This window comes from Colobus angolensis, unplaced genomic scaffold (genome assembly GCF_000951035.1).
Source record: "Colobus angolensis palliatus isolate OR3802 unplaced genomic scaffold, Cang.pa_1.0 Scaffold158, whole genome shotgun sequence".
Classification (NCBI taxonomy): Eukaryota; Metazoa; Chordata; class Mammalia; order Primates; family Cercopithecidae; genus Colobus; species Colobus angolensis.
The window spans coordinates 9,447,672-9,473,271 of NW_012114688.1; the positions used below are offsets into that span (position 1 = coordinate 9,447,672).

At 39.2% G+C, this 25,600-nt stretch overlaps 1 protein-coding gene across 2 annotated transcripts in view; it reads left to right on the plus strand.

The window, feature by feature from the left end:
- TYW3 (tRNA-yW synthesizing protein 3 homolog (S. cerevisiae)) overlaps positions 1-25,395 on the plus strand; it is a 31,807-nt gene extending 6,412 nt beyond the window's left edge. The window contains exons 2-6 of one of the 2 annotated variants that reach the window (XM_011936923.1): positions 5,009-5,089; positions 7,045-7,143; positions 14,293-14,364; positions 17,830-17,963; positions 25,081-25,394. In XM_011936923.1, coding sequence (XP_011792313.1) covers positions 5,009-5,089; positions 7,045-7,143; positions 14,293-14,364; positions 17,830-17,963; positions 25,081-25,297 — 603 coding nt within the window. In that variant the 3' untranslated portion in view covers positions 25,298-25,394. Of the gene's footprint in view, positions 1-5,008; positions 5,090-7,044; positions 7,144-14,292; positions 14,365-17,829; positions 17,964-25,080 lie in introns of both variants that reach the window. The other variant, XM_011936924.1, reaches the window with a different exon arrangement.
- Positions 25,396-25,600: the final 205 nt, after the last annotated feature.

The following is a 25,600-nucleotide window of genomic DNA, read 5'->3' on the forward strand; positions in this document are numbered from 1 at the left end:
TTTTTTTTTTTTTTTTTTTTTTTTGAGACAAAGGAAAGTGGAAGATAAACTAAGTATATAATGTTTAAGAAATTGACCTTTTGTTTTAAATGTGGGGACCTTGGCAGTGGACTTTATAGTCCTTAGTGACTATAAAAAATGACTTAGTCCTTTTTACTGAGAAATTTCCTTTAGCACCTATTTTTATTAGTTTTTAAACCAAAGAAAGCCAAATACCATTTTACATTTAACAGTGCTTCTCATATGATTTTTATATGAGATAAGCTAAATTTTATCTTTATATTAGCGTGTTATTAATGTTAAACATAATTGTAATAAAACCTTGTAGACATATTTATCTAATTTTTAATGTTTGACGATAAGATTTTTATAGACTCTTTTTAACCTTTTATAATTTTTGCTAAAGAGCAAGTTGGTGCTTTAAGAAAAACGTGGTATGCTTTTACTTTAATGTCCAGTTCACAGAAAAACTGGATGATGCTTCTTTAACTTTAGCTAATATGTTTACACACAGAATTTTCTTTACAATTAATGTTTTAAAACTTGCTTAAACTTCAAAACAATAATTTTTTAAAAACTTTTTAATGTAGTTAAAAATGTATATTCTTATGCCTCCTTATAATCCTTTTACCAAAGGTATATTTTATTTTTCTTCTACACTTTGCACATAAACTGTTTTTTTTTTCCCCAATAGTTTTACATTCAGGAGGCTTAGTTACTTTTAAATTATACAACATTTTTTGCATAAATTCTTTTTTATAACTTTTTTTAATAACCTTTTTTGTTTCTTTCATGACTTTTACAGGCAATTTTTCGACATGCCTTAACTTTCTGACTTATTACAAACATTTCTTTCTTTAAACAACCAGTTAATTTATTTCAGGACAAGAATTTATGACATAACATTCTTTTTGTATAAATCCCCCCCCCCGCCCTTTTTTCTTTTTCTTTTTGTTAGCAAAACAGTTGCCACTACAGATTGAATGCATTTGGGCCATCCATGGGTTACTGGGTTAAGGATTTTTGATAGGAAAGCCTCAGTGCTTTCGGGATATGCCCTTGTTTACACTGACAACAAAGTGGTATTGGAGGGTTATAGGGTTACGGAGAATACCTTCAATTATTAATTATAGGTTTTAAATTTACCTTGACTTTCAAAGGAATAAGGTACATTTCTTTTTTTTTTTTTTAACTACCTGTATATCTTTTTCTTTCTCTCTTTGACTTTGTTTCTCTCTGACTTTCCTTTTGCCTTCATCTCTTCTTCTCTGTCTCTGCTATTCTCTCTCTGCCATTCTCTTTCTCTCTCTCTCCTTGACTCCCTCTTTGTCTGTCTCTTCCTCTCTGTCTCTTTCTCTCTCTCTTTGCCTCTTTTCCTCTCTGTCTCTTTCTTTTCTTTCTCTCCGCTGATCTTCCCTTGCCTCTGCCAGCCGCTTATGCTGCTGTTCTCTAAACCACTGTGTGTTGGGGGCAGGGGGTCTAAAACCAGCTGTAACCAAGTGTCTAAGTACAGAAAGTGGTCTGGGTTCCTTGGCTTACAGGTTACCTTGTGCCATACCTTTGAAACAAGGGACGTGTCCAGGCTTCCTTCTTTTTTTTTTTTTTTTTGAGACGGAGTCTCTTTCTGTCGCCCAGGCTGGAGTGCAGTGGTGCGATCTCAGCTCACTGCAAGCTCCACCTCCTGGGTTCATGCCATTCTTCTGCCTCAACCTCCCCAGTAGCTGGGACCACAGGCGCCCGCCATTGCACGTGGCTAATTTTTTAGAATTTTTAGTAGAGACGGGGTTTCAGTGCGTTAGCCAGGATAGTCACGATCTCCTGACCTCGTGATCCACCCACCTTGGCCTCTCAAAGTGCTGGGATTACAGGCGTGAGCCACCATGCCCAGCCCAGGCTTCCTTCTAATGGCCAACCTACCTCTAATGCTGGCCAGACTCTTACACAAAGTTTTAAGTTTTCCTGGTGTCATAGTACTCCGTAGTCTCCTTTAAATGCTTTTTTCAAAATTTTCAACATAGTTCCTAGTAGGGTGGACTTATTTGTGCCTGACCTATGCTTCTTCAAGACAAAACAACACGCTCACACCACATGCACACCACAAAACAGAGAACGGGTAAAAAGGGCACACGTACACTTTTGCAGTTTGCACAAAACCAAAATCAAAACCAAAATCAGAGTATCCAGAAATCCAAGCCAGGTCAAAACCAAAACCAAAGTATCAAGCAAGCCAACTCAAGTCAAAAACAAAAACCAAAGTGCCGGTACAGGCACACCGTGGGTGATCAGGCAACACTTCCACTCCAATGGAGTAGGCAAGTTCCCAAAACCAATCCTGTCAAGCAGTTCAAACCAAGTCAAAACCAAAGTGCAAATAAAGGCACACCATGGGTGATCAGGCCACGCTTCCACTCAGAGTTGGCAAGTTTCAAAGACTAGTCTTACCAAGTTTTAGATGTCCAGACTCCAAGTGCTCGTTCCTTCCAGGTGTTCAGCCACTGCGTTGATCCTCCACAGGGGCCTGCCACACACTGCCCTGGTGAGGCGTCCCACCGGGGCAAATGCCTACCCAGGAGTGCTGTCAGGATCCGCGTCACTCGGGCTGCGTGGGGTCCCACTCAGGGATGTTCCACGAGGCAGGCTTAAGCCACCTAAGGAGCTGCCTCAACCATCCACCAATCATCTCGCTTCCTGGTTAGGGAACTAAGAAATGTAGCAGGATGAGCTGCAAACAAAACTCCTCAGACACCGAGTTAAGGAAGGGGTTTATTCGACCAGGGGCATCAGCAAGACTCCTGTCTCAAGAACCGAGCTTCCCAAGTGAGCAATTCCTGTCCCTTTTAAGGGCTCACAACTCTAAGGGGGTGCATGTGAGAGGGTCGTGATTGATTGAGCAAGCAAGGGGTATGTGACTGGGGTTGCATGCACTGGTAATTAGATTGAAACAAAACAAGATAGTGATTTTCACAGTGTATTTCTATACAATGTCTGTAATCTATAGGTAACATAACCGATTAGGTCAGGGGTCGAACTTTAACTACCAGGTCCACGGTGTGGCGCTGGGCTGTCTGTTGTGGATTTCATTTCTGCCTTATAGTTTTTACTTCTTTCTTTGGAGGCAGAAATTGGGCATAAGACAGTATGAGGGGTGGTCTTCTCTCTTAATGTGACCTTAGGAAAGTTATCTCAACTCTGCCCCTTCCTGTTTTATGGACTGAGGATAATAAAAAGTATCTGTTTTATAGGGATTTTGTGTGGAGAAAATAGGATAATTTATTTGAAATATTTGGCATTGTGCCTGGCCCATGCACTGTAAAAGTTGGCTGTGTACTGATTTTATTCGTAATATTAGGTTAACAGCATGGAAGACAGCACATTATTAGGCTCATTCTTTAGGTCCATTATTGACTGATCATTTATTTGCTCATCTCTCAAGTTAGCAGGGCCTGTTCATGTTTAAATCACTTCCATTACCTCCAGAGCAATGGCATTCTTGCCCACACACTCTCTCTTGCCCCATTTCCACAACTCTATCTCACCTTGATTTTTGCAATGATTCTTTAACAAGCCACTTAACTGCTCTTCTCCAAACTATGTTTGACAAATCACAACTCTGCTTATCTCTCACCTATGTTGTATTTTATTACACGTTTTTCTACATCGGAAAATCCAAATGCTTACTCTAGTATACCTTTCAACCTTTTTTTCATTGCTTTCCTTCATCTTTAGCTAGTTGCTGAAACTGAACTGTTCTTTTTCATCTTGTATTTGTTTGCTTTTGCTCACGTTTTTGGGTGTTTTTTTTTTTTTCCTGAAATGTTTTCCCATCTCTGCATATCTGTGTCATGATTCCCAAAACTCCGCTCTCCCACCTGAACACACTTACAAACCCATACTACCTACTTGGGAATAATGACTGCTTCTGAACTGGTTAGACTTTTATTTCTTATCTTACACCTTGTATTATGGTTTATTTTAAAATCTGCCTTATTTCAGTAAGGATTTTGGGCAACTTACAAATAGGCAACACAAGAAAAAATAAAAAGTGGGAAAATCTGAATAAAGAAAATATAGATAAGATGAAGCCAGTGATGGCATTAGTTTCCAGTGCTACCATTAGATCCTGTGAAGTTGCTAGAAGTGGGCCATACATTTGGCTCTAAGATTTAGAGTAGCAAGCACAACATCAGATACGTAAGTCACCATCACCGAAGTCATACAATGAAGTAACAATATTTATTTAGGACATGCGTAGCAATTCCCGGTTCCACGACCAGACAGCAGAGTCTCTTGTGGATCCATCGTATAAATTATAGTTACTTTGAGTATAGTGATTTCTGTTCATGTGGTTTCCTGCATCCTCTTTCCAGTGTCCTTGAGGGGTGGGTTCTATGTATACCCAAGGTACCTAATAGAACTTTGCAAATAAACATTTGTCCAATTTAAGTTAATATTAAAATGTTTGCCTTCTTGAAATTTTGACCTTTCAGTCTTAGCCCTATCCTTCAGGACTACATATGCAGTCTAATTCAGAGGTCACAAATTTATGCCTCTAGAGACCAAGGAAGTATTATAAATGTGTAAATGGCATAGGTACAATTAAGGGTAGTAGGTCTTGTGTGGAACTAGGACAGTGCTGTCCTATAAAAGGAATTAAAATTCTTTTTTTTTCATTTTTTTAAATACTGTGCTAGCCAAATAGAGTACAACTCAGGTGCTGTTAGTATTATCCCTTGTACTAATCCCTTTTCTTGTTGCAAAATCATGACCATATTTCAGAAGATGTTTATCAAGTAGTTTTACCTTTCAAATAATTTTCTACCTCAGGTTATTTGGGCTCATTCTTATTCTGGGTTAACATTACCCAAAAAATACCGAATTGTTTTTATTAATACTTAAAATCCTAACTTGGGATTATTAGTTTAAGGAAACCTACAACATGCTATGCATTATGCTTATTATTTTTGTAAAATATTGTATGATTAACAAATTATGTTATTTTTTATTTTAGGGTATAAATGGTTTTGAAGTTCAGAAACAAAACTGTGGCTGGCTACTGGTTACACACAAACCTTGTGAAAAAGATGATGTGGTAAGTTTTGGAAATAAACTTTTAAATTCAGGTACTTTAAATACATATGACAAGAATAGAAATTTCAAAGTGATTTATATGCAGAATTATAATGGCTGAAGATTATGAAACCTAGAGAGGTTTTACAATGACTTTTTTTGGGTTGTAGGAGATAAAAGTATGGAAGCATTACTTACTGCTACTCAACACATCCTTTTGGACATAGCAGAAAGTTCATGGATATTGGACATCTATTGGATCCAAATTTTGAATTTTAATTCTGCTATTTGATAACCCTGTAACCTAGAACAAATTATAGAAAGAGAAGGGGATTAGCACTATCTCTGTGTTACCAGCTTTACTGATATAAATAAATTATACATGACTTACCTGCACTGCTTTTTGAAAATCTTCATATCTCTGCTGGGTTATTTAGTTCCCCAAGATAAAGAGTTTAGATGAATTCATAAGTTTTTATCAGCCAGGCACTTTTCATTCCCAGTGAATTTACAAATCCAATTCTGTTATAAGCAAAAAAGGTTATTTAACTGGAAAGGATGGATGGAGCTTGAATCAAGTATTGCTGATTCAGATGTTCAAATCTTATCTTCGGAGTAACCACTTCATCTCCATCTTTGGGCAGTGGTTCTCTTTGCAGTGTGCCTTTATTCTCTTCTGCTGCAGATAATCTTTGTTGCAGAAATGGTAGCTGCCAACAACACCAGTAGAAAAAGAATTCCTTTTCCTGCAATTCATGTGTTCATCCTAGAGAAGGACTCGGAGTTGTCCTGCTTACATTAGGTGCTCTCCCTCTTAGGTCAATTACTTTTGCTAGTGGAATATAATAATATCCTTGATCAGACATAAGCAAGCACTTGGCACCTCTGATATTGTGATAGGGAGAGTGATGTGTGAGAGGGTAATGATTGACAGCCCTACCAGAAATCAAATGGCGTGAAGGAGGGACGATGTTGCCCAGGGATACTGGACAGACAGAAATAATAACTGTCTTGTATAAATTCTAGCTCAGACGCAATATACATGTTTCACTAGGTGGTCAGACTATGCCACCGGATACACTATAACATGGGTGCAGCCAAGGTTAAAAGGCAGGCAAGTGCTACCTAGGGAAGAGACTAGTACATTGACTTAAGGTCACTAACAACAGAAAACACACATGCTAGGGTCAATTGTTGTAACATTGGCTTACAGCAGGAGGAAAGAGAGTACACAAGATCTAGCCCTTCAATGTATCAGTCCCCATGGCTAGCAGATTGGTTCCACAGCTGATCAGGGCAGAGTGATGGCATGTACCCCACTTTGTGCTGCAGCAGCACCCAGACCCTGACCACTGCCCCATAGGGTCTGAAATACAGAAAGCTAGGAACATGCTCAGGGGCCATTGGTTCTCATGTAGCTAAGCAGTTCCAAGGGAATTGTATGTGTGCCTATTACAGAGGGAACAGGAACTTGCTGGCTGCGCACTGAGCTCTTTGCATGCACGGCTATTTGTGAGCTTAGTAGTGCTGCTGGTAAGCACTGGTGCTTGGTACAGAATGCTTCTTGGGAACATGGGTGGCAGTTAGGCTTTGTTTGGACCCTTCTCTCACATTACATTTCTCTGTGTCTCAGTCTAACAAAAAATTGAAACAATGCTAATACAGTTTTTATATACTAAGTTCCTTAGTGAAAGATCTGTTACAGAGTAAAAGTAGTAGTTTACTTCTTCAAAGTACACTAATAGGTGGAAAGAATGGTATAGAAGATTTATGGGAGAACTAGAAATTTTAAGAAAATAAGCAAATAAATTTTTGGTAAAAAAGAACCAAGAAAGCAGAGGGAAAAGTTATTGCAGAAAAAAAATACGCTGAATGATTCTGAAAATTTCTAAGAGAAATTGAAGTTATGTATGGGGTAAAGGGTAATCAAAGGACAGGCCATATGCTTGTGTCTGATACCACTTTTCATTTATTTAGATTGTAGCTCTGAAGAAAGCAAATGGTGATGCCACTTTGAAATTTGAACCATTTGTTCTTCACGTGCAGTGTCAACAATTGCAGGATGCACAGATTCTGGTAAAATTTTGTTGTAATTGTACTTAAATTTATAGATATGTGGGTAGATGCAATTTTAAGCTTTTAATCTACTATAAATATCAGTGAGATAGTACCTTATTCAACTAGTTATGTATTTATTATTAATTTGTCTGCTCAATCTATTCATTTTTAATTTTAGGAAAAAAGAGTACCTAATCATTACTAGGAAAATATAAGTCCCAGGTTATGGCTCCTGTTTTCTTTCTTAACATTTTTATTTATAAATTTTACTTCAGCATTCTATATTTTGTTTTTGTTTGCCAAGCTTTAAGAAAAAATACTGTGGAACTGCATGTGCAATTAAGCATTTTAAAGAATATTTCATTTTTCCCATTTAAATGAGCATAAGGTAAATATCTGTTTAGTCTTGATTCTCCTTTTTATACCTTTTATATATTTGTATATAAAACTAAATTGCATTTTAAGTAACAATAATGTATTGAGTCTCAGTGTGTCAAGTACTAGGGGCACAGCGATGAACAAGATTAGAGACTGTCTTGGTTCTTCTCCCAAAGTTAGGAGACAGCAAAAACAAACAAGTGAACAGGCAAATAAAATAAAATTAAATTAAAAAAAAAACTGCAAGTTGCAAAATGTTCTACCAAAGGAAAAACAACCTGGTAATAGAGAACAGTGCAAAAAGCTGCTAACTTGAAGACAGGCTTCTCTGAAAACGTTTCTGAGGGCCATGACTAAGGCTGTGGCCTTTCTCTGATCTTGCTTTTCCTTTGGACCTGTTCCTCTTGGACCCGATTATAGAGCACCAGCGTTGCCACATTTAATAATTCCTCCAGATTTGGTTCAGGGCCCAGGGCTCGCTTTTGGAGCTTTCTTCTGATATCTGCAGCTGATTGGATAATCAACTTATCTTTAAGGATCAATTGACCCTCGAGTGAGTCAGGTGACAGGGGAGTATATTTTCTTAAGGCCTCCCATAGCCTCTCGAGGAAGGCAGAAGGATTTTCTTCCTTTCCCTAAGTTATGGTGGACATCATTGAATAATTCATGAACTTTTTCATAATTCTCCTTAGTCTTTCTAGAACACAAGTCAACAGATGTTTATGACTCCAGTCCCCATGATCTTGAGTCGGGGTCCCAGTGGGGATCCATACTGGGGACAGCTTGCTGACCAGTAGGGAATTTGTCCCTTTCTTTGGCTGTCATTCTGTTGTTTACTTGACTAAGATACCAGGTATCTCCAAACTCTTAGGCTGTAGCTATTAGCATCATTTTCATTAAAGGCCAGGATTTGATCTAACAATAGCATGACATCTCTCCAAGAGAGATCAAAGGCTTGCCCTAGACTCTGTAGGACATCTATATACCTATCAGGATCATCTGAAAACGTCCCCAGATCTACCTTGATCTGCTTTAAATCAGAGAGAGAGAAGGGGACATGTACCCAAGTTGGGCCAAATTCCCCTCCCGCTACAGCTTGAAGGGGACATAACTGATAGCATGGGGGGTTTTGTGGTCCTTTGGAGATTTCTTTGCTTGTTTCCTTCTGGGCAGGAGAGATTAGAGGAGGCTTATCATTAATAGGAAGGGGAGCTATAGGGAGGCTAGGATATGGGGGTAAACTGAGGTGTCCTCTTGTGGGATGTAAATTGCAAGCTTTGCATAGTTGTGTATTCTCCTTCAATGAAAAGAAAGCTTGGACGTAAGGTATTTCACTCCACTTACCTTCCCTCTTACAGAGAAGATCAAGCTGCAGGATAGTATTGTAATTTATACTTCCCTCAGGTGGCCATTTTTCCCCTTCAGAGAGAGAATATTGGGGCCAAGCTGTAGTGCAGAAAAAAAATGAACTGCCTCTTTTTCAGGGTTTGTGGGTCAAATTGGTCCCAATGGCTTAGGATGTATTTCAAGGGTGAGCCTGTTAATGCCTGAGTGTTTCCCATCAGAAAGAAAAAACTGCCACGGTTTTGGTTTGTTCCTTTCTCCCCCTGCCCAAGAACCCGCGACGTCCCTGGACCCTGCTGATTGGAATATTTGCACTCACCGACACATTCTCGAAAACCTGTTAGAGTGCTAAGTATTCTCCTGTTAGTATTGGGACCTTATCCCTGTCCTGTAAAGATGTTATGCCCCAAAAATGAAGTGGAGGGTTATATCCTGAGGGATACACCCAGGGTTGGAAGAGTGATACCTTTTGTCCTCACTTGAATAGGAAGAATATCATTTCTGAAGCTCCCCATAGCATAGCTTCAGAAATAGCTTTTGCTAGGTCTGGTTGTCTGAGAAGAGATCCTAAAATTCCAGATAGTCCCCCGACCTGACAAGGCTTTAGGCAAAAATTATGTCTTTCTGATTGGTGAGCCTGGGTACCTAAAGAAGGGAACAAAGTCCTGAAGTTTATACTAGAAATCATTCTTACAGGAGAAACTAGAAAAGCACAAGAGACAGGGAATGGTTTTTAGAAGCAGGACTAGCGTTGGAGAAGAGAGACAAGAGGAAGTTTGTCTGACAGGTGTTAGGACCCAGGAGGCAAGGGTCAAGATAGATAGGATAGATGGGTGAGTCTTGCTTGGGCAACGTGACTTTAAGAGTTCTGCTCATGGCCACAGGGCCAACCAACTTATTGTTGGGACCCCAGAGCTGAATGGCTTTCCTTTCTGTCGACCCTCGGCTCAGCCCGGAAGTACAGGAAAAGTGGAAACTGGTTTCAGGCAAACCAACGCTCCCAACTCTGAAGAGTCAGGGGTTGTTAGAGAGCCCTTTCCCAGAAAGCCTGACACCCATGTCTTTAGTCCAGCGGCCGCGCTAGTCACTTTTAACTGGCCCACAGGTGCCCAGTATTTAGCCCCCAAATTCTAAGGAAAAATAGAACAGAATACCAAGTGAAAGGGGTCCAATGGTACTCAACACTTGGCAATAGGCAGTTGTCCCATCTGGGTCACCAAACTATGTCCCATCTGGGTTGCCAAAATGTGTCCGGAATTGGTTCCTTCTGGTGGGTTCTTGGTCTCACTGACTTCAAGAATGAAGCCACGGACCCTCGCAGTGAGTGTTACAGTTCTTAAAGATGGGTGTGTCCAGAGTTTCTTCCTTCCGTTGGGTTCGTGGTCTTGCCCACTTCAGGAGTGAAGCTGCAGATCTTTGCAGTGAGTGTTACAGCTCTTAAAGATGACACGTCTGGAGTTGTTTGTTCCTCCTGGTGGATTCGTGGTCTCACCGTCTCACTGATTTCAGGAGTGAAGTCACAGACCTTCGCGGTGAGTGTTACAGCTCTTAAAGGGGGCACGTCCAGAGTTGTTTTTTCCTCCCAGTGTGTTCATGGTCTCGCTGACTTCAGGAATGAAGCCACAGAGCTTCACAGTGAGTTTTACAGCTCTTAAAGGTGGCACGTCCAGAGTTGTTTGTTCCTCCCAGTAGTGTTGTGGTCTCACTGATGTCAGGAATGAAGCTACAGACCTTTGCAGTGAGTGTTACAGCTCTTAAAGGTGGCACGTCTGGAGTTGTTTGTTCCTCCCGCTGGGTTCGTGGTCTCGCTGACTTCAGGAGTGAAGCCACAGACCTTCGCAGTGAGTGTTACAGCTCTTAAAGGTGGCACGTCCGGAGTTGTTTGTTCCTTCCAGTGGGTTCGTGATTTTGCTGACTTCAGGAATGAAGCCGCAGACCTTTGCAGTGAATATTATAGCTCTTAAAGGTGGCACATCCAGAATTGTTTGTTCCGATGGATTCGTGGTCTTGCTGACGTCAGGAATGAAGCAGCAGACCTTCGCAGTGAGTGTTACAGCTCATAAAGGTAGTGCAGACCCAAAGAGTGGGCAGCAGCAAGATTTATTATGAAGAATGAAAGAACAAAGCTTCCACAGCTTGGAAGGGGACCCAAGCAGATTGCTGCTGCTGGCCCAGGTGGACAGCTTTTATTCCCTTATTTGGTCCCACCCACGTCCTGCTGATTGGTCCATTTTACAGACAGCTGATTGGTCCATTTTACAGAGTACAGATTGGTGCATTTACAATCCTTTAGTTAGACACAGAGCACTGATTAGTGCATTTTTACAGAGTGCTGATTGGTGCATTTACAATCCTTTAGCTAGACACAGCGCTGATTGGTGCTTTTTTACAGAGTGCTGATTGGTACATTTACAATCTTCTGCTGATTGGTGCATTTACAATCCTCTAGCTAGACAGAAAAGTTCTCCAACTCCCAAGTAGACCCAGGAAGTCCAGCTGGCTTCACCTCTCAGAAGGAATGGGAATCAAGAATGTGATTCATATGTTAAGTGTGAAATGTCTGTAAGACACTTGTTTTTGTCTGCTAGTGTTGCCATAACAATATACCACAGACTGGGTAGCGTAAACAACAGAAATTTATTTTTCTTACAGTTAGGAGGTTGAAAGTCCAGGATGAAGGTGCTGACAGGGATAGTTCCTTCTGAGGCCCTTGTCCTTGGCTTGCGGCAGCTGCCTTCTCCCTGTGTCCTCTCATGGCCCTTTCTCTGTGTATGCACATCACTTGTCTCTTCTACTTCCTGTAAGGACACCAGTCCTGTTGTATCAGGGCTCTATCCTTATGACCTCATTTAACCCTAATTAGTACCGTAAAGGCCCCATCTCCAAATACAGTCACATTGGAGTTTAGGGCATCAACATTTGAATTTTGAAGCCCTGTAGACACAATTCAGTCCATAACACCACTACCTAAGTGAAAATTTCAAATAGATGTTTGGGTAGAAGTCTGGAACTCAGGGGAGCCATGTGGACTGGGGACAAACATTGAGAAGATGCCAATACACAATTATTCTTTTAAGCCATGAGCCTAGATAAAATTACCTGTGGAGAAAGTACAGAAGAGAAAGGGAAGAGGGCCTGAGGAACATGAGCATTTAGAGATAGTGTCTAAAACATGGTGTTTAATCATTCAGTGACTCATGGCTTCAGTCTCTGCTCTAACCTTGAACTTTTATCTAACCCTATTTTAGTCTCATTATACCACATCACATCCCTGAAATGTCTCCAGAGTTTAACTCTCCTGTTTCTATATCCATGTTCTGTTCTCTGTGCTAATCCTGATTGAGCCCAGCTGTGCTCTTCTCTGGGCCTAAGCCTCATTAGAAGGCTAACATTTCAGGGAGCAAATTGAAGTGGACTTAGAGGAACCGAGAAATTCACTTCTTCACAGCCCCTTTTTGAGGGGGGTCCTTACCTAAGGAGCTTATATTTGTATTCTAGGGGACAGAGGCAGACAGTAAGTATGTAAATAAACATAATTTCTCACTGTGAGACATGCTATGAAGGAGATAAGCAGGGCACTCCACTAGAGAGTCAGGGCAGAGCTGCCTTTAAAGAGGGTGGTTAAGAACTACTGCGCTACAAGAAAGAAGGGACCCATGTCTGCTCCCCAGGGCTCTCTGACATTTAGAGACTGATAAAATGACTTACAAAGCCACCCCAGTCGGATCAGAATTTTTGTGCTTTCTGTGCTTTCTTATCATTTCAACAAAGTTTTTTAAGCAATAGAAGGGATACTGAGAAACGTTTTACTCATTTTAAAAGATTTTCTTTATTTTTACACAATACAATTAGAAGAATGATTGTTTTTTGGTTACATTCTACTTTCTGAAAGCAATCACTAGGTTGCAGTGAGCCAAGATTGCGCCATTGCACTCCAGCCTGGGTGACAAGAGTGAAACTCCATCTCAAAAAAAAAAAAGAAAAAAAAGAAGAAGACGACCTTTTTAGGCAGTAGCGTTGAATGGAAACAGGATGAATGACAAGAAACCAGCCAGGGAAACAGTAGTCCTGATAGAGAAACAGCAAAAATAAAGAAGCTGATGTAGAAAAGGGTTTGGAGTATTCAAAGAACAGAAGGAAAGCCACTCAAGGTTAGAGAAAATAGCCAGGGCTAGAGCAAATAGAACATCATTAGTCATGGTTTAGAGCTTGGATTCTGTCACTAGCTAGTCTGCAAGAATGGTTTGAAGGGGGCAAGAATGAAAGCAGAGACTAATTGGGAGACTCCTCCAGAAGTTAAGGAGAGAGGTGATGGAGACTTGAAAAGAGTGGGCAGTGGATGTGGCAGGAGCTGGATTAATTTGAGGTAATCATAGAGGTAGACTCAATGGGAATTGGGTATAGGGGATGAAGAGGTAGAAAGCATCAGGGCTCTCTAGGTTTGGAGCTTGAGCAGCTAGATGAATGATGGTGTCATTTACTGAAATTAGAAAGACTGGATGTGAGAGAAATAGATTTATATTAGGGAGAATCCGTTTCAGGATAGAGATCTGAACTGGAAATGGGATTCATCTGTATAGCTATATATCTATAGGTATATAGATGATCTATATATATATACACATATATATATATGGTATTTAAACCAGGGAATCTCAAAAGGAGAGCATGTACTTAGATCAAGATTTCTCAACCATGGCGCAGCTGGCATTTCAGATCTAATAATTATTTGTGTGGGGGCTGTCGTGTACATTGGAGAATGTTTAAGCTGCATCCCTGACCTCTACCCACTATTTGCTAGAGACCCTCTTCCTCTTCCCTTGAGTGGTGACAACTTAACAACAAAAATGTCTTCAGACATTGCCAGATGGCCCCTGGGGTTCAAAATTATTCTTGCTTAAGAACTACTGAGCTAGAGAAAAGAAAGGACCCATGTCTGCTCCGCAGGGCTCTCTAACATTTAGAGACTGATAAAATAACTTACAAAGCCACCCCAGTCAGATCAGAATTTTTGTGCTTTCTATGCTTTCTTCTATCATTTCAACAAAGATTTTTAAGCAATAGAAAGGAAACTGAGAAACATTTTACTTATTTTAAAAGATTTTGTTTTGTTTATTTTTATACAACACAATTAGAAGAATGACTGTTTTTTGGTTACATTCTGCTTTCTGGAAGCAATCACTAGCCAAATGTCACTGTTTGTGATTGAATTCTACTTTTACTCTTTCTCAGTGACGTATCTGTAGTTCATATTTCAATATTTTTCCTGATGTTAGGAGTTTGATCAAAGTCATTTTTAAGCATAGTCCGTATTGGCTAGCCAAAAAAAAATTTTAAAAAACCTTAATAGGTTTTAGAGTCATATATGCTTCTGTAGTTTGTGGAGCTAAACAGATGATCTGCTTACCCACAGTATCAAAATTTAACAAGTTTTATTTCTTACAGCATTCCGTGGCAGTAGATTCTGGTTTCAGGAACTCTGGCATAACGGTGGGAAAGAGAGGAAAAACTATGTTGGTAAGATATTTTGTCAAAGAGCAATTTTTTTAGTGTAAAGTGATACAGAGATTGAATAACCTAATTAGACTCCTGCCTTTAATGTCTCCTTTCTCAAATCTTCATGCCATTCTCTTACTTATAAACCTTCAGTGACTTACTCCTTCCTACAGAGCTAAGTCCAGAGTTTAGATTTACATTTGAGGTCTTATTTTATAATATTCTTCTCCATTTACTTTTAACCTGATTCTTAACTCTGCTCTCCTCATTAAGTAGGCAAAGCCCAAAAGCACTGTGACATCATGGAAAGAGTCACAGAGAGAGTCCAAAGTCCCGTGTACTGATACCTGCTGGATCACAGCTGCACTGTGTGAATTTGGGCAAGCTCCTCAGTCCCTCAGGGTTTGAATTTTCTCAACAGTATCAGTGGTCCAGCAAACTACTGTCCTAGAGCCACATTCAGCCCACATAGGGCCAGATCCCACTATACTCATTTGATTACTTATTGTCTAAGCTTGCTTTTGTGAGACAATGGCAAACTTTAGTAGTTGTGACAAATACTATATGGCTTTCAAAGTCAAAAAATGTTTACTATCTGTCCTTTTAGAGAAAAGATTTGCCGACCTTTCGACTAGATGATCTTTAAGACTTGCTTTCTTTTTGAGTCCTTCTCTAGGCAAGCTAGCCTTTAGATATTTTGCCCTATTCTGATTTATTGGTATTTACTGTTTGGCATGGCATGTTTTTGAACTATCTGAGGTTACCCTCCTTCTCTCTTCCTATGCTTTCCTATTTTCTACCTATTTTTAACAATAACCTATTTCCCAATTAGGGGTGGATGACAAAAGAGGACCCCCTTAAAGCATGGCTAAATAGAAAATCAAAGCCTGGCCGGATGTGGTGGCTCATGCCAGCACCTTGGGAGGCCAAGGCAGGCAAATCATGAGGTCAAGAGATTGAGACCAGCCTGGCCAACGTGGTGAAACCCCATCTCTACTGAAAATACAAAAATAAGCTGGGCTTGGTGGTGTGCACCTGTGGTCCCAGCTACTCGGGAGGCTGAAGCAGGAGAGTCGCTTGAACCCAGGAGATGGAAGTTGCAGTGAGCGGAGATCACGCCACTGCACTCCAGCTGGACAGAGCTAGACTCTCTCTCAAATGAAAAAGAAAAGAAAATTAAAGCCCGTGGTACTGGTTTGTGTCCCCATCTCACTCTTTACTCCATCTCATAACCCAAGTGAAAACAGCCATTCTTTCACCTTCTTCTTTGTTTCCATATTCAATTCATTATAGGTCCTATCCATGCTGCCCCTTGTTTCTAATACTTGACCCCACCCTAGGTCTTCTGGCACTGCCCAGCCTTCAGGATCCCTAACCTCAGTCTTTAACATTGTCTCCTGACTAGTCTTCCTACTTTAGGCCTTCTCCTTGAGTCCCTCCAACCAGCCCTATCAGAATCCTCCTTTAAAAAACTCAGGGCCTCGGCTTGGTGCAGTGGCTTACGCCTGTAATCCCAGCACTTTGGGAGGCCGAAGTGGGTGGATCACCTGAGGTCAGGAGTTTGAGACAGCCTGACCAACATGGTGAAACCTCGTCTCGACTAAAAATACCAAAATTAACCGAGCGTGGTGGCATGTGCCTGTAATTACAGCTACTTGGGAGGCTGAGGCAGGAGAATTGCTTGAACCTAAGAGGCGGAGGTTGCAGTGAGCCGAGATCATGCCACAGCACCCTAGCCTGGGCGACAAAGCAAGACTCCGTCTCAAAAAAAAGAAAAAAAAAAAAAAATCTCAGGTCCTCCAACCATTTTCCTGGTATTCAAGGTCTTACCCAGACTATTTTGCATCTACCTGTTTATGCTCATCTCCCACTTACATACTTATGCTCCAACCACATAGAACTATTAGTTGTTTTCCAAGGGTATCATAGTCTTTCATATCTCTATGCCCACAGATAAGTTGTCCCTCTGGCTGGAGTTCTTCCTCCCCCTTCCTATTCTCCTCCTCCTCTTCCTCCTCCTCCTGTTTTTTTTTGAAATAGAGTTTCGCTCTTGTCACCCAGGCTGTAGTGCAATGGCTCGATCTTGACTCACTGCAACCTCCGCCTCCCAGGTTCAAGTGATTTTCCTGCCTCAACCTCCCAAGTAGCTGGGATTATAGGCCCTTACCACCATGCCCGGTTAATTTTTGAATTTTTAGTAGAGACTGGGTTTCACCATGTTGGCTAGGCTGGTCTCGAACTCCTGATCTCAGGTGATCCACTTTCCTTGGCCTCCCAAAGTGCTGGGATTACAGACGTGAGCCACCATGCCCAGCCCCTTCTTAATTTTTCTGTGTGTTGAAATTGCACTCATCCTTTAAAATCCCAACTCAGTTGCTGCCTTTCCCATAAAGCTGAGTTCTTAGACTCAGTTACTTCTCTTCAACATTTTCTTGCCATTGTGTGTGTATGTGTGTGTACGTACATGCACATGCATGCATGTGTGTTTCGTCTGTCATAACTCTTAAAGTCAGAGGTCATGTTATAGGCGCCCTGTATCTTCATGCCTTATAGGGAGCCTAAAACATTGCAGATGCTCAATAAAAGTTTATAGAGTGACCGGGCACGGTTGCTTACGCCTGTAATCCCAGCACTTTGGGAGGCCGAGGCGGGTGGATCACCTGAGATTGGGAGTTCAAGACCAGCCTGACCAATATGGAGAAACTCTGTCTCTACTAAAAGCACAAAATTAAATGGGCATGGCACATGCCTGTAATCCCAGCTACTCTGGAGGCTGAGGCAGGAGAATCGCTTGAACCTGGGAGGCAGAGGTTGCCGTGAGCTGAGATCATGCCATTGCACTCCAGCCTGGGCAACAAGAGCTAAACTCTGAGGAAAAAAAAAAAAAAAAGTTTATCGAGTGAATTTTTATTCTCATAATAATTTTTACAGCATTTGTATGGTTATTCTTAACCTCTATCTAGTGTTTGCTTCTGCTTGGAACACGTTGACTGTTTCATCAACAGGGCTATTAAGATTGTGAACCCTAAAGCATTGAGGAGCAGCTCCTATGTATGATAGAGGAGGCATAGTTTACTCTCGTAACTGTGCTCTGCTCCAAGAGCACTGAGACTCCTTGGCATCCAGTTCCTTTTGATTTTTGCTTGAGATTTCCATTGAGGTTTTATTTCTTTCTTTAAGTTGTGTATTATGGCTAAACTATAGTGAAATTGAAATTGTTAAAAGTTATTTGATTCTTTGATATCATCTGCCTCTCTGAAAGATAATGTATAGAATGTCTTTCTTTAGAAATGACTGTAGATGATGGAAAAAATTTTATTTAATCTCCTTTAACTGTGTTCAGCTAAATTCTATCAAAGCACTAACCTAACTGCTGTAATGGAACTAAAGTATGTTCAAACATAGCCCTGACTGGGACTTTTCTTGAGTTATTTTCAGTGTCTCTGGTATCTAAGTCTTCATATCTAAATTGTTTTTTCCTTGTAGGCTGTCCGGAGTACACATGGCTTAGAAGTTCCATTAAGCCATAAAGGAAAACTGATGGTGACAGAGGAATATATTGACTTCCTGTTAAATGTGGCAAATCAAAAAATGGAGGAAAACAAGAAAAGAATTGAGAGGTATATTAACTGGGTATTTCCATGTTATTCTTATATGCCTAGGTCATCTTTGAAAACATTAATACATACCATCTTCAGTTTATAATGCTAACTGCTCATCTATTTGTAGATAATTAAAAAATATTTTTATTATCATTAATAATAAAAAGATGATCAAAGTAATAGATGAGAGTAGGTCAGGCTGCCATGGGCACTAAATGGAGCATACGGGAGAGGCTTTCTGGGGAATGGTAGGGCACATGACCACCAGAAGCCGGCATAAAGGGGAGAAACATAATCATTCCAGAAAGACAGCCCAGCAGCCACAGGAACCGTAACTGATCAATTTGAAGGCGGCCAGGGAAGAGGTGCACATTACCCCTAGATGTGACCTATCAGAGATTACCTGTTTAGGGGAACACCCTGTCGCCTTTTTGTCTGATAAATATTTCACTTCTCTGGCTTAGGCTAGTTTAATACCAAACTCTTACCATGGATTAGATCTAGAATTGCCATAACTTTCTAAGTAGGAAGGTACAGCTTTCATTTCACATCTCTATACTTCTTTTGTTCTTCATCGTTACCTCCTGGCAAAGGAAACTTGTATTATTTTCTTTTACAACTTTTTCGCAAGAATAAAGATTTTATATGAAGTAGTAAATATTATGCTGTCTTTCATATATGAAAGTAATGCCACTGACCTGCCATCAGCTAGATGCACAGTTTTGAGTTATCCAAGGAGTAATAGCCATTTTGATGTCATTTATAATTTTCTTTTTTTCTTCTCCCCACCCTTTTGGCTACCTCCATTCAGTCAATCGCTGCCTGAATATCTCTTCAGTCATTTTGTCTCCATCCATACTGCTGCTTTTCTCCTTCACGACCATCGTAATAGCCTCATTCAGGATGCTTCTAGTATGCCTGTCTGCTCAGCCATTCTTTATCAAATCATGTTTGTAAAGTGCAAAGGATTCCTATTGCTTAACTTGCATGCTTAACATTCTTTAATACTTAGAACTTTTTTTGAAGCATTGAAGGCCAGGAATGCTAGTGGTAGCAGTGTAAAAGGGTGAAGTGAAGTAGAAGTAGGCCACCGAGGCAGAACTGGATTCAAATCCTGGTTCTGAGTTACGTGGTCTGGTTCCACCAAATTGCTCAACTCTCTGGACTTCAATTTTCTTATCTCTGACTTCTGGGAAATACCTATCTTAAAGAATAATTATTATATTCATTAGATAGTGTATTTATAATGACTGCCCTGACCCTGTTATGTTTTGGACTCTCAGGACAGGATAGCCCTTCTCCATCTTTGATTGATGGAGAATAAACCTATAATCATAAAAATATCACCATCCAGGCTTTCTCAGCTGGGGTTCCTCATTTGAACCACACAATTTACCAAGTTATTTGAGTGACTATTTTCTGAATTACTACAAGGATTTTATGTAACATGTGCTATTTTAGATACGTTGGAGAGAAGTTAATTCATTACTTACAATGGATGTCTTAGGGTACTGGAGCTTAATTTTCCAGCCACACCCTGGTTGAGAAAAACTGACCACAAAAACCTGGCCACAAAATGCTTTGAGCAAGTATTCTAACTAAAGTAATACTTTTAAATAAGCAACAACTCACTCCACCAGACTACAGACTACTCTACGTAAGTATTTACTGGTACCATTCCATAAGTTTACCACTTACTAAATTGTAATCCAGTGAGACTGTTTGCTAAAACATAGGAGGTAGCAAATCAGTTTTCTCCATTTCCTTACTTGAATTTTAACAAGCTTATAAATAGAGCCCAAGATCAACTAACTATACACCTGGTGAAGTTAATTGAGCCACATTCACCAACTATAAAATCAAATTATGCTTAAATCCATTGACTCAAAAATATGTTTTGAGATTATAATGTGCATGCTGCCATTAAGAGCCATGCTTATCATATAAAATCAGGGAAAAATTAAAGAAGGGTAAAAATGTCTTAAGATACTGATTAGAAGATTACATGTGAATTTAGAAAGTGAGAACAAATTAAGGAGCTCCTTTGGGAACAGCTGTATGTTCAGCCAAATGCAGAGAAAGAGTTACTCTTCTGATGGTGAAAAGAGAAAAAAATACTGGAGGTGATGAGTTATGCAATCAGACATTAATTAAGTACTAAGATTGGTTTGCCAAAGGACCAAAGTTTCACAATTCAGAGAATTTCAAAAACTCAAAAACTCCTGAGTAACATTTCAGCAATAAGAAATATTCTAGAAATGTGAAAATTAGAGAGGTAAAATATTTTTAATAAAAAGAAGGCCTTGTTCATGAGAAACAATTCCTAAGCCCACTTCTTAGTGGGAAGAGACTTATCCATTGGGTTCCTATTTCTGGAGCTGTCAAGACAAGGCCTTCAAGCAGCAGCCTGCTTTATAAACAGCTAATCTGGAGACTGGAAGAGACAGGGACTGACACCAGATGTAGGAAGACAATCCATACGTAACGATCTAGAGAACTTTGGATAGCTATTGACGTAACTACAAGAGGAAGGCTATCTTTGAATCTGTTAATAAGCAGTCAGCACTGGGTCAGATGAAACCACCATCTGGCTATGAGTAGCATAAAACTAGCCATGTTCTTTTCACCAACTGTGTAATGAGAAAATATTACATAAAATGCACAATAAAGGGGCAGAATATATTGTCATGTAATATTATTGATAAAGCAAATCTGGAAGAAAAGTAATTGAATCCACTTTCAATGGTTGATTTTTTTTTTTTACTCTATTTTGTGATAAAATGTACATAATAGGAAATTTATCATTTTACCAGTGGCATTAAGTGCATTCACATTGTTATGCAACTGTCACCACTGTCCATCTCCAGAACGTTTTCATCATCACAAACTAAATCTCTATTCCCATTAAACACTAACTCTCCATTCCTCATACTGCATTCCCTTGTTAACCACTATTCCATTTTCTCTCTCTATGAATTCCACTATTATAGGTAATTCATCTAAGTGAGATCATACAATATACATCCTCTAGTATCTGGCCTATTTTACTTAGTTAATGCAGGATTTATCCATGCTGTAACATGTATCAGAATTTCGGTTCTCTTTAAGACTGAATAATATTCCATTGTATTTATAGACTGCATTTTGTTATTCATTGATCTGTCAATGGACATTTAAAGTGTCTTTGCCTTTTGGCTATTGTAAGTAATGCTGCTATGAACATCATTTGTGATAAATGATGATTGATGGTGATTGTATGAGTATCTGAGTCACTGCTTTCAGTTCTATTGGATATATACTCAGAAGTGGTATAGTGTAATCAAAGAAAGCTTCATGGAAGAAGTCACTGAGCAGGGCCTAAAATGCAGGCAGGGTTATTATATGAAGAGCTCTGTGGAAGGGGGAGATAGCATGATAGATAAAAAAGAACAGCATGAACAAAGGAAAAAGAGATAGTGCTCTGGTTTGGCTTTGTCTCCACCCAAATCTCATCTTGAATTCCCATGTGTTGTGAGAGGGGGCTGGAGGGAGGTAATTGAATCGTGGGGGCAGGTCTTTCCTGTGCTGTTCTTGTGATAGTGAATAAGTCTCACAAGATCTGATGGTTTTAAAAATGGAAGTCGCCCTGCATAAGCTCTCTTCACTTGCCTGCTGCCATGTGAGACATGCCTTTCACCTTCCACCATGGTTGTGAGGCCTCCCCAGCCACATGGAACTGTAAGTTCATTAAATCTCTTTCTTTTAAAAATTGCCCAGTCTCAGGTATGTCTGTATCAGCAGCGTGAAAACAGACTAATACAATAAATTGGTACCAGTAGAGTGGGGCACTGCTGAAAAGATACTCAAAAATGTGGAAGCAGCTTTGGAACTGGGTACCAGTTCCAGGCAGAGGTTGGAACAGTTTGGAGAGCTCAGAAGAAGACAGGAAAATGTGGGAACATTTGGAACTTCTAGAGACTTATCTAATGGCTTTGACCAAAATGCTGATTATAATTTGGACAAGGAAATCCAGGCTAAGGTAGTCTCAGATGGAGATGGGGAACTTATTGGGAACTGGAGCAATGGTGACTCTTGTTAGGTTTTAGCAAAGAGACTGGCAGCATTTTACCCCTGCCCTCGAGATTTGTGGAACTTTGAAGTTGAGAGAGATGATGTAGGGTATTGGGCAGAAGAAATTTCTAAGCAGCAAAGCATTCAACAGGTGACTTGGGTGCTGTTAAAGGCATTCAGTTTTGTGGATCTTTGTTCCATTTTACCGATTGTTTTGGTACCCTAAGGACATAGCTTTGAATTCTCAGGTTCTTTAATGGTTGATTAAAGTAAGGGATACAAAAACAAACAACCCCATCAAAAAGTGGGGAAAGGATATGAACAGACATTTCTCAAAGAAGACATTCATACAGCCAACAGACACATGAAAAATGCTCATCATCACTCGCCATCAGAGAAATGCAAATCAAAACCACAATGAGATACCATCTCACACCTGTTAGAATGGCCATCATTAAAAAATCAGGAAACAACAGATGTTGGAGAGGATGTGGAGAAATAGGAACACTTTTACACTGTTGGTGGGATTGTAAACTAGTTCAACCATTATGGAAAACAGTATGGCAATTCCTCAAGGATCTAGAACTAGATGTACCATATGACCCAGCCATCCCACTACTGGGTATATACCCAAAGGATTATAAATTATTCTACTACAAAGACACATGCACACGTATGTTTATTGCGGCACTATTCACAATAGCAAAGACTTGGAATCAACCCAAATGTCCATCAGTGACAGACTGGATTAAGAAAATGTGGCACATATACACCATGGAATACTATGCAGCCATAAAAAAGGATGAGTTTGCGTCCTTTGTAGGGACATGGATGCAGCTGGAAACCATCATTCTTAGCAAACTATCACAAGAAGAGAAAACCAAACACCGCATGTTCTCACTCATAGGTGGGAACTGAACAATGAGATGACTTGGACTCGGGAAGGGGAACATCACACTCTGGGGCCTATCATGGGGAGGGGGGAGGGGGGAGGGATTGCACTGGGGAGTTATACCTGATATAAATGATGAATTGATGGGTGCTGACGAGTTGATGGGTGCAGCACACCAACATGGCACAAGTATACATATGTAACAAACCTGCACGTTATGCACATGTACCCTAGAACTTAAAGTATAATAATAAAAAAAATTAAAAAAATAAAAAAATAAAAATAAAATAAATAAAATAAATAAAATAAAATAAAATATTATATTTTATGACATTTAAAAAAAGTAAGGGATACATTATTTTTTAATTACTTTTTTTTAAAGTGATGAATGGCATCTGTTATTTGCCAAGCACAGCACTAGATATCAACGTGTACAGTGATGAGTGTGTAAGTTCTTAAAAATGGACAGGATATGTACTCATCATGTTGTATATGTATTAGAGTTAGGTGATGTATTTAGGAATAGGTGAATATTTGGAGTTTTTGAGTTTTATAGGCTTTGTAAGTAGAACTTAGCCTGTTTATTGAATCAAACAAAGATGAAAATTGGTCCAAATAGAGATCTATTCTGCAGATATCAAAAATTTCCTGCCATAGTCTCCCATTATAATAGGACATAAAAGTAAGATGAGATCTCTGCAATGGCAAGGGAGTTTCTTAACTTTCAGATCATTCTAATTTGGGACCTAGGATAATACATTTATAGTTACATTTTTAATCTGGGGTTTTTCATTCATTTATTCAATATAGTCTTACTGAGGATACCAGCACTCTACTGCATGCTAAGATATAACAGAAGACAGGTAGATAGGATCCTTGGTCACTTGAAGTCTATATTCTATAAAAGTAGTCATTTTTGATAACCAACTCTCTGGGTACTTACATGTATCATCTGTAATCCTATGACAACCCTGATAACTACAGGATAATAATATCCAGCTTTATAAATGTGAAAAATCAAGACTGTGGGAAATTAATTGGAATTAGCTGACATCCTTTTTCTCAAAGGAATGTTGGTGTCAAATGCATGCAACACACCATGCTGCCTGCTGCCTTCCAACATAGACTGAAGGCTACTGTGTCAAGCAGAGTTTTGTGTTAGGTGTTAACATGAGGGTAGAAAAGAAACGAGGCCTGGTTTTCAGAGAGCCTACAGTTTATTGTATCACAAAACTAACAGTAAAACTCCAATATTAAAATGAATAAAGGGAAAGAATAATTTACACGAAATATTCAAATAGCTAATAAATGAGAAACATTCTATTCTACTTACAAAGAAATGAAAGTTAAAATAATGCAATATCATTTCCACCCATCCAGGTAGAAGGTATTTTTGGGTAGGCATATTGAGCGTATGGGTGCAGTGATCTCTCTCAACTGCAACTATTAGAAGCATATTTCTTTGAATATCTATTGTGGAAAACAAGCAGTATTTATCAAGAGTCTTGTAATGTTTATGCCCTTTAACCATGTAATGATATTTCTAGGTGTCTATAGTAAGGAAATGGCTAAAAACTCACATCACTTTAAAAAATACTTACCACATTTTTGTTTGTATCAGGAAAATTTTGAATATAAATAAAGGCCAATCTAGGTGACATAATGTTATACTGCCATTCTCAATAAATGTTAAACTTGAAAAAACAATGTAAAACTTTATATGTAATATTCTAATTGTGAAAAAATAGGTATATTGATTAATAAATACATTAATTCAGACTACATTAATAAACTGAAAAGAAAAATATTGAGAGCAGTTATTTCTAGTTATGTAGAGGTGATCTGTATTTGTAACCTCATACATTACACAAATTACCTAAAATGAGCCATTACATTTATGTAATTATAATTCCATTCTTTTTTACCCTTTTCTTCAACCCCTACATTTGGGATGGAAAGTGAGGTAGGACAGAGATTGTCAAGAGGTGATTCCAATCCAATTTTCAGGGCTGTTCTTAAAGAACTAAAGTGCTTTTATTTCCCTATAAAACATATTATTTATTTGATTTATTTTATATTTATAAAGCTAATATGGGACATAGCCAGATTTGCATAACTTATAAGCTCTTGGTGTATTTCAATCATTTGGTTTCAGTACACACAGATATAACAGTAGTACTTATTTCTTTACAGGTTTTACAACTGCCTACAGCATGCTTTGGAAAGGGAAACTATGACTAACTTCCATCCCAAGATCAAAGAGAAAAATAACTCGTCATATACTCATAAGAAACAAAAAAAAACAGAAAAAGCACATGCCCAGTGTATTACTAAAGAAAATGATAAAGAACTTGAAAATGATGATGACGATCTAGGAATCAATATTACCATCTTCCCTGAAGGCTACTAAGCTTTGGTTCTGACGCGTCTTGGTCGTAACCTTTCTAGTAGGTTTTATAAAGCTGCTCTTTATAAGAGTATTTTAGTTTGTTGAGTGTATCAGCCATTTAGAAAAATAAGATGTAATTTCTCTACATTTTAGAGAAACCTATCTTATGAAAATAGATGTCTTTTTAAAATAGCTTTGTGTGTTTGCTCATTGAATACTGCCTTTTTTAGTCACATAGAGATTTATTGCAAAAATAAAATTGTGATTTTTTAATGACTCTCTTTTTATTTGTTTTAATTTCTACTTCTGCAAAACAGGAAAACT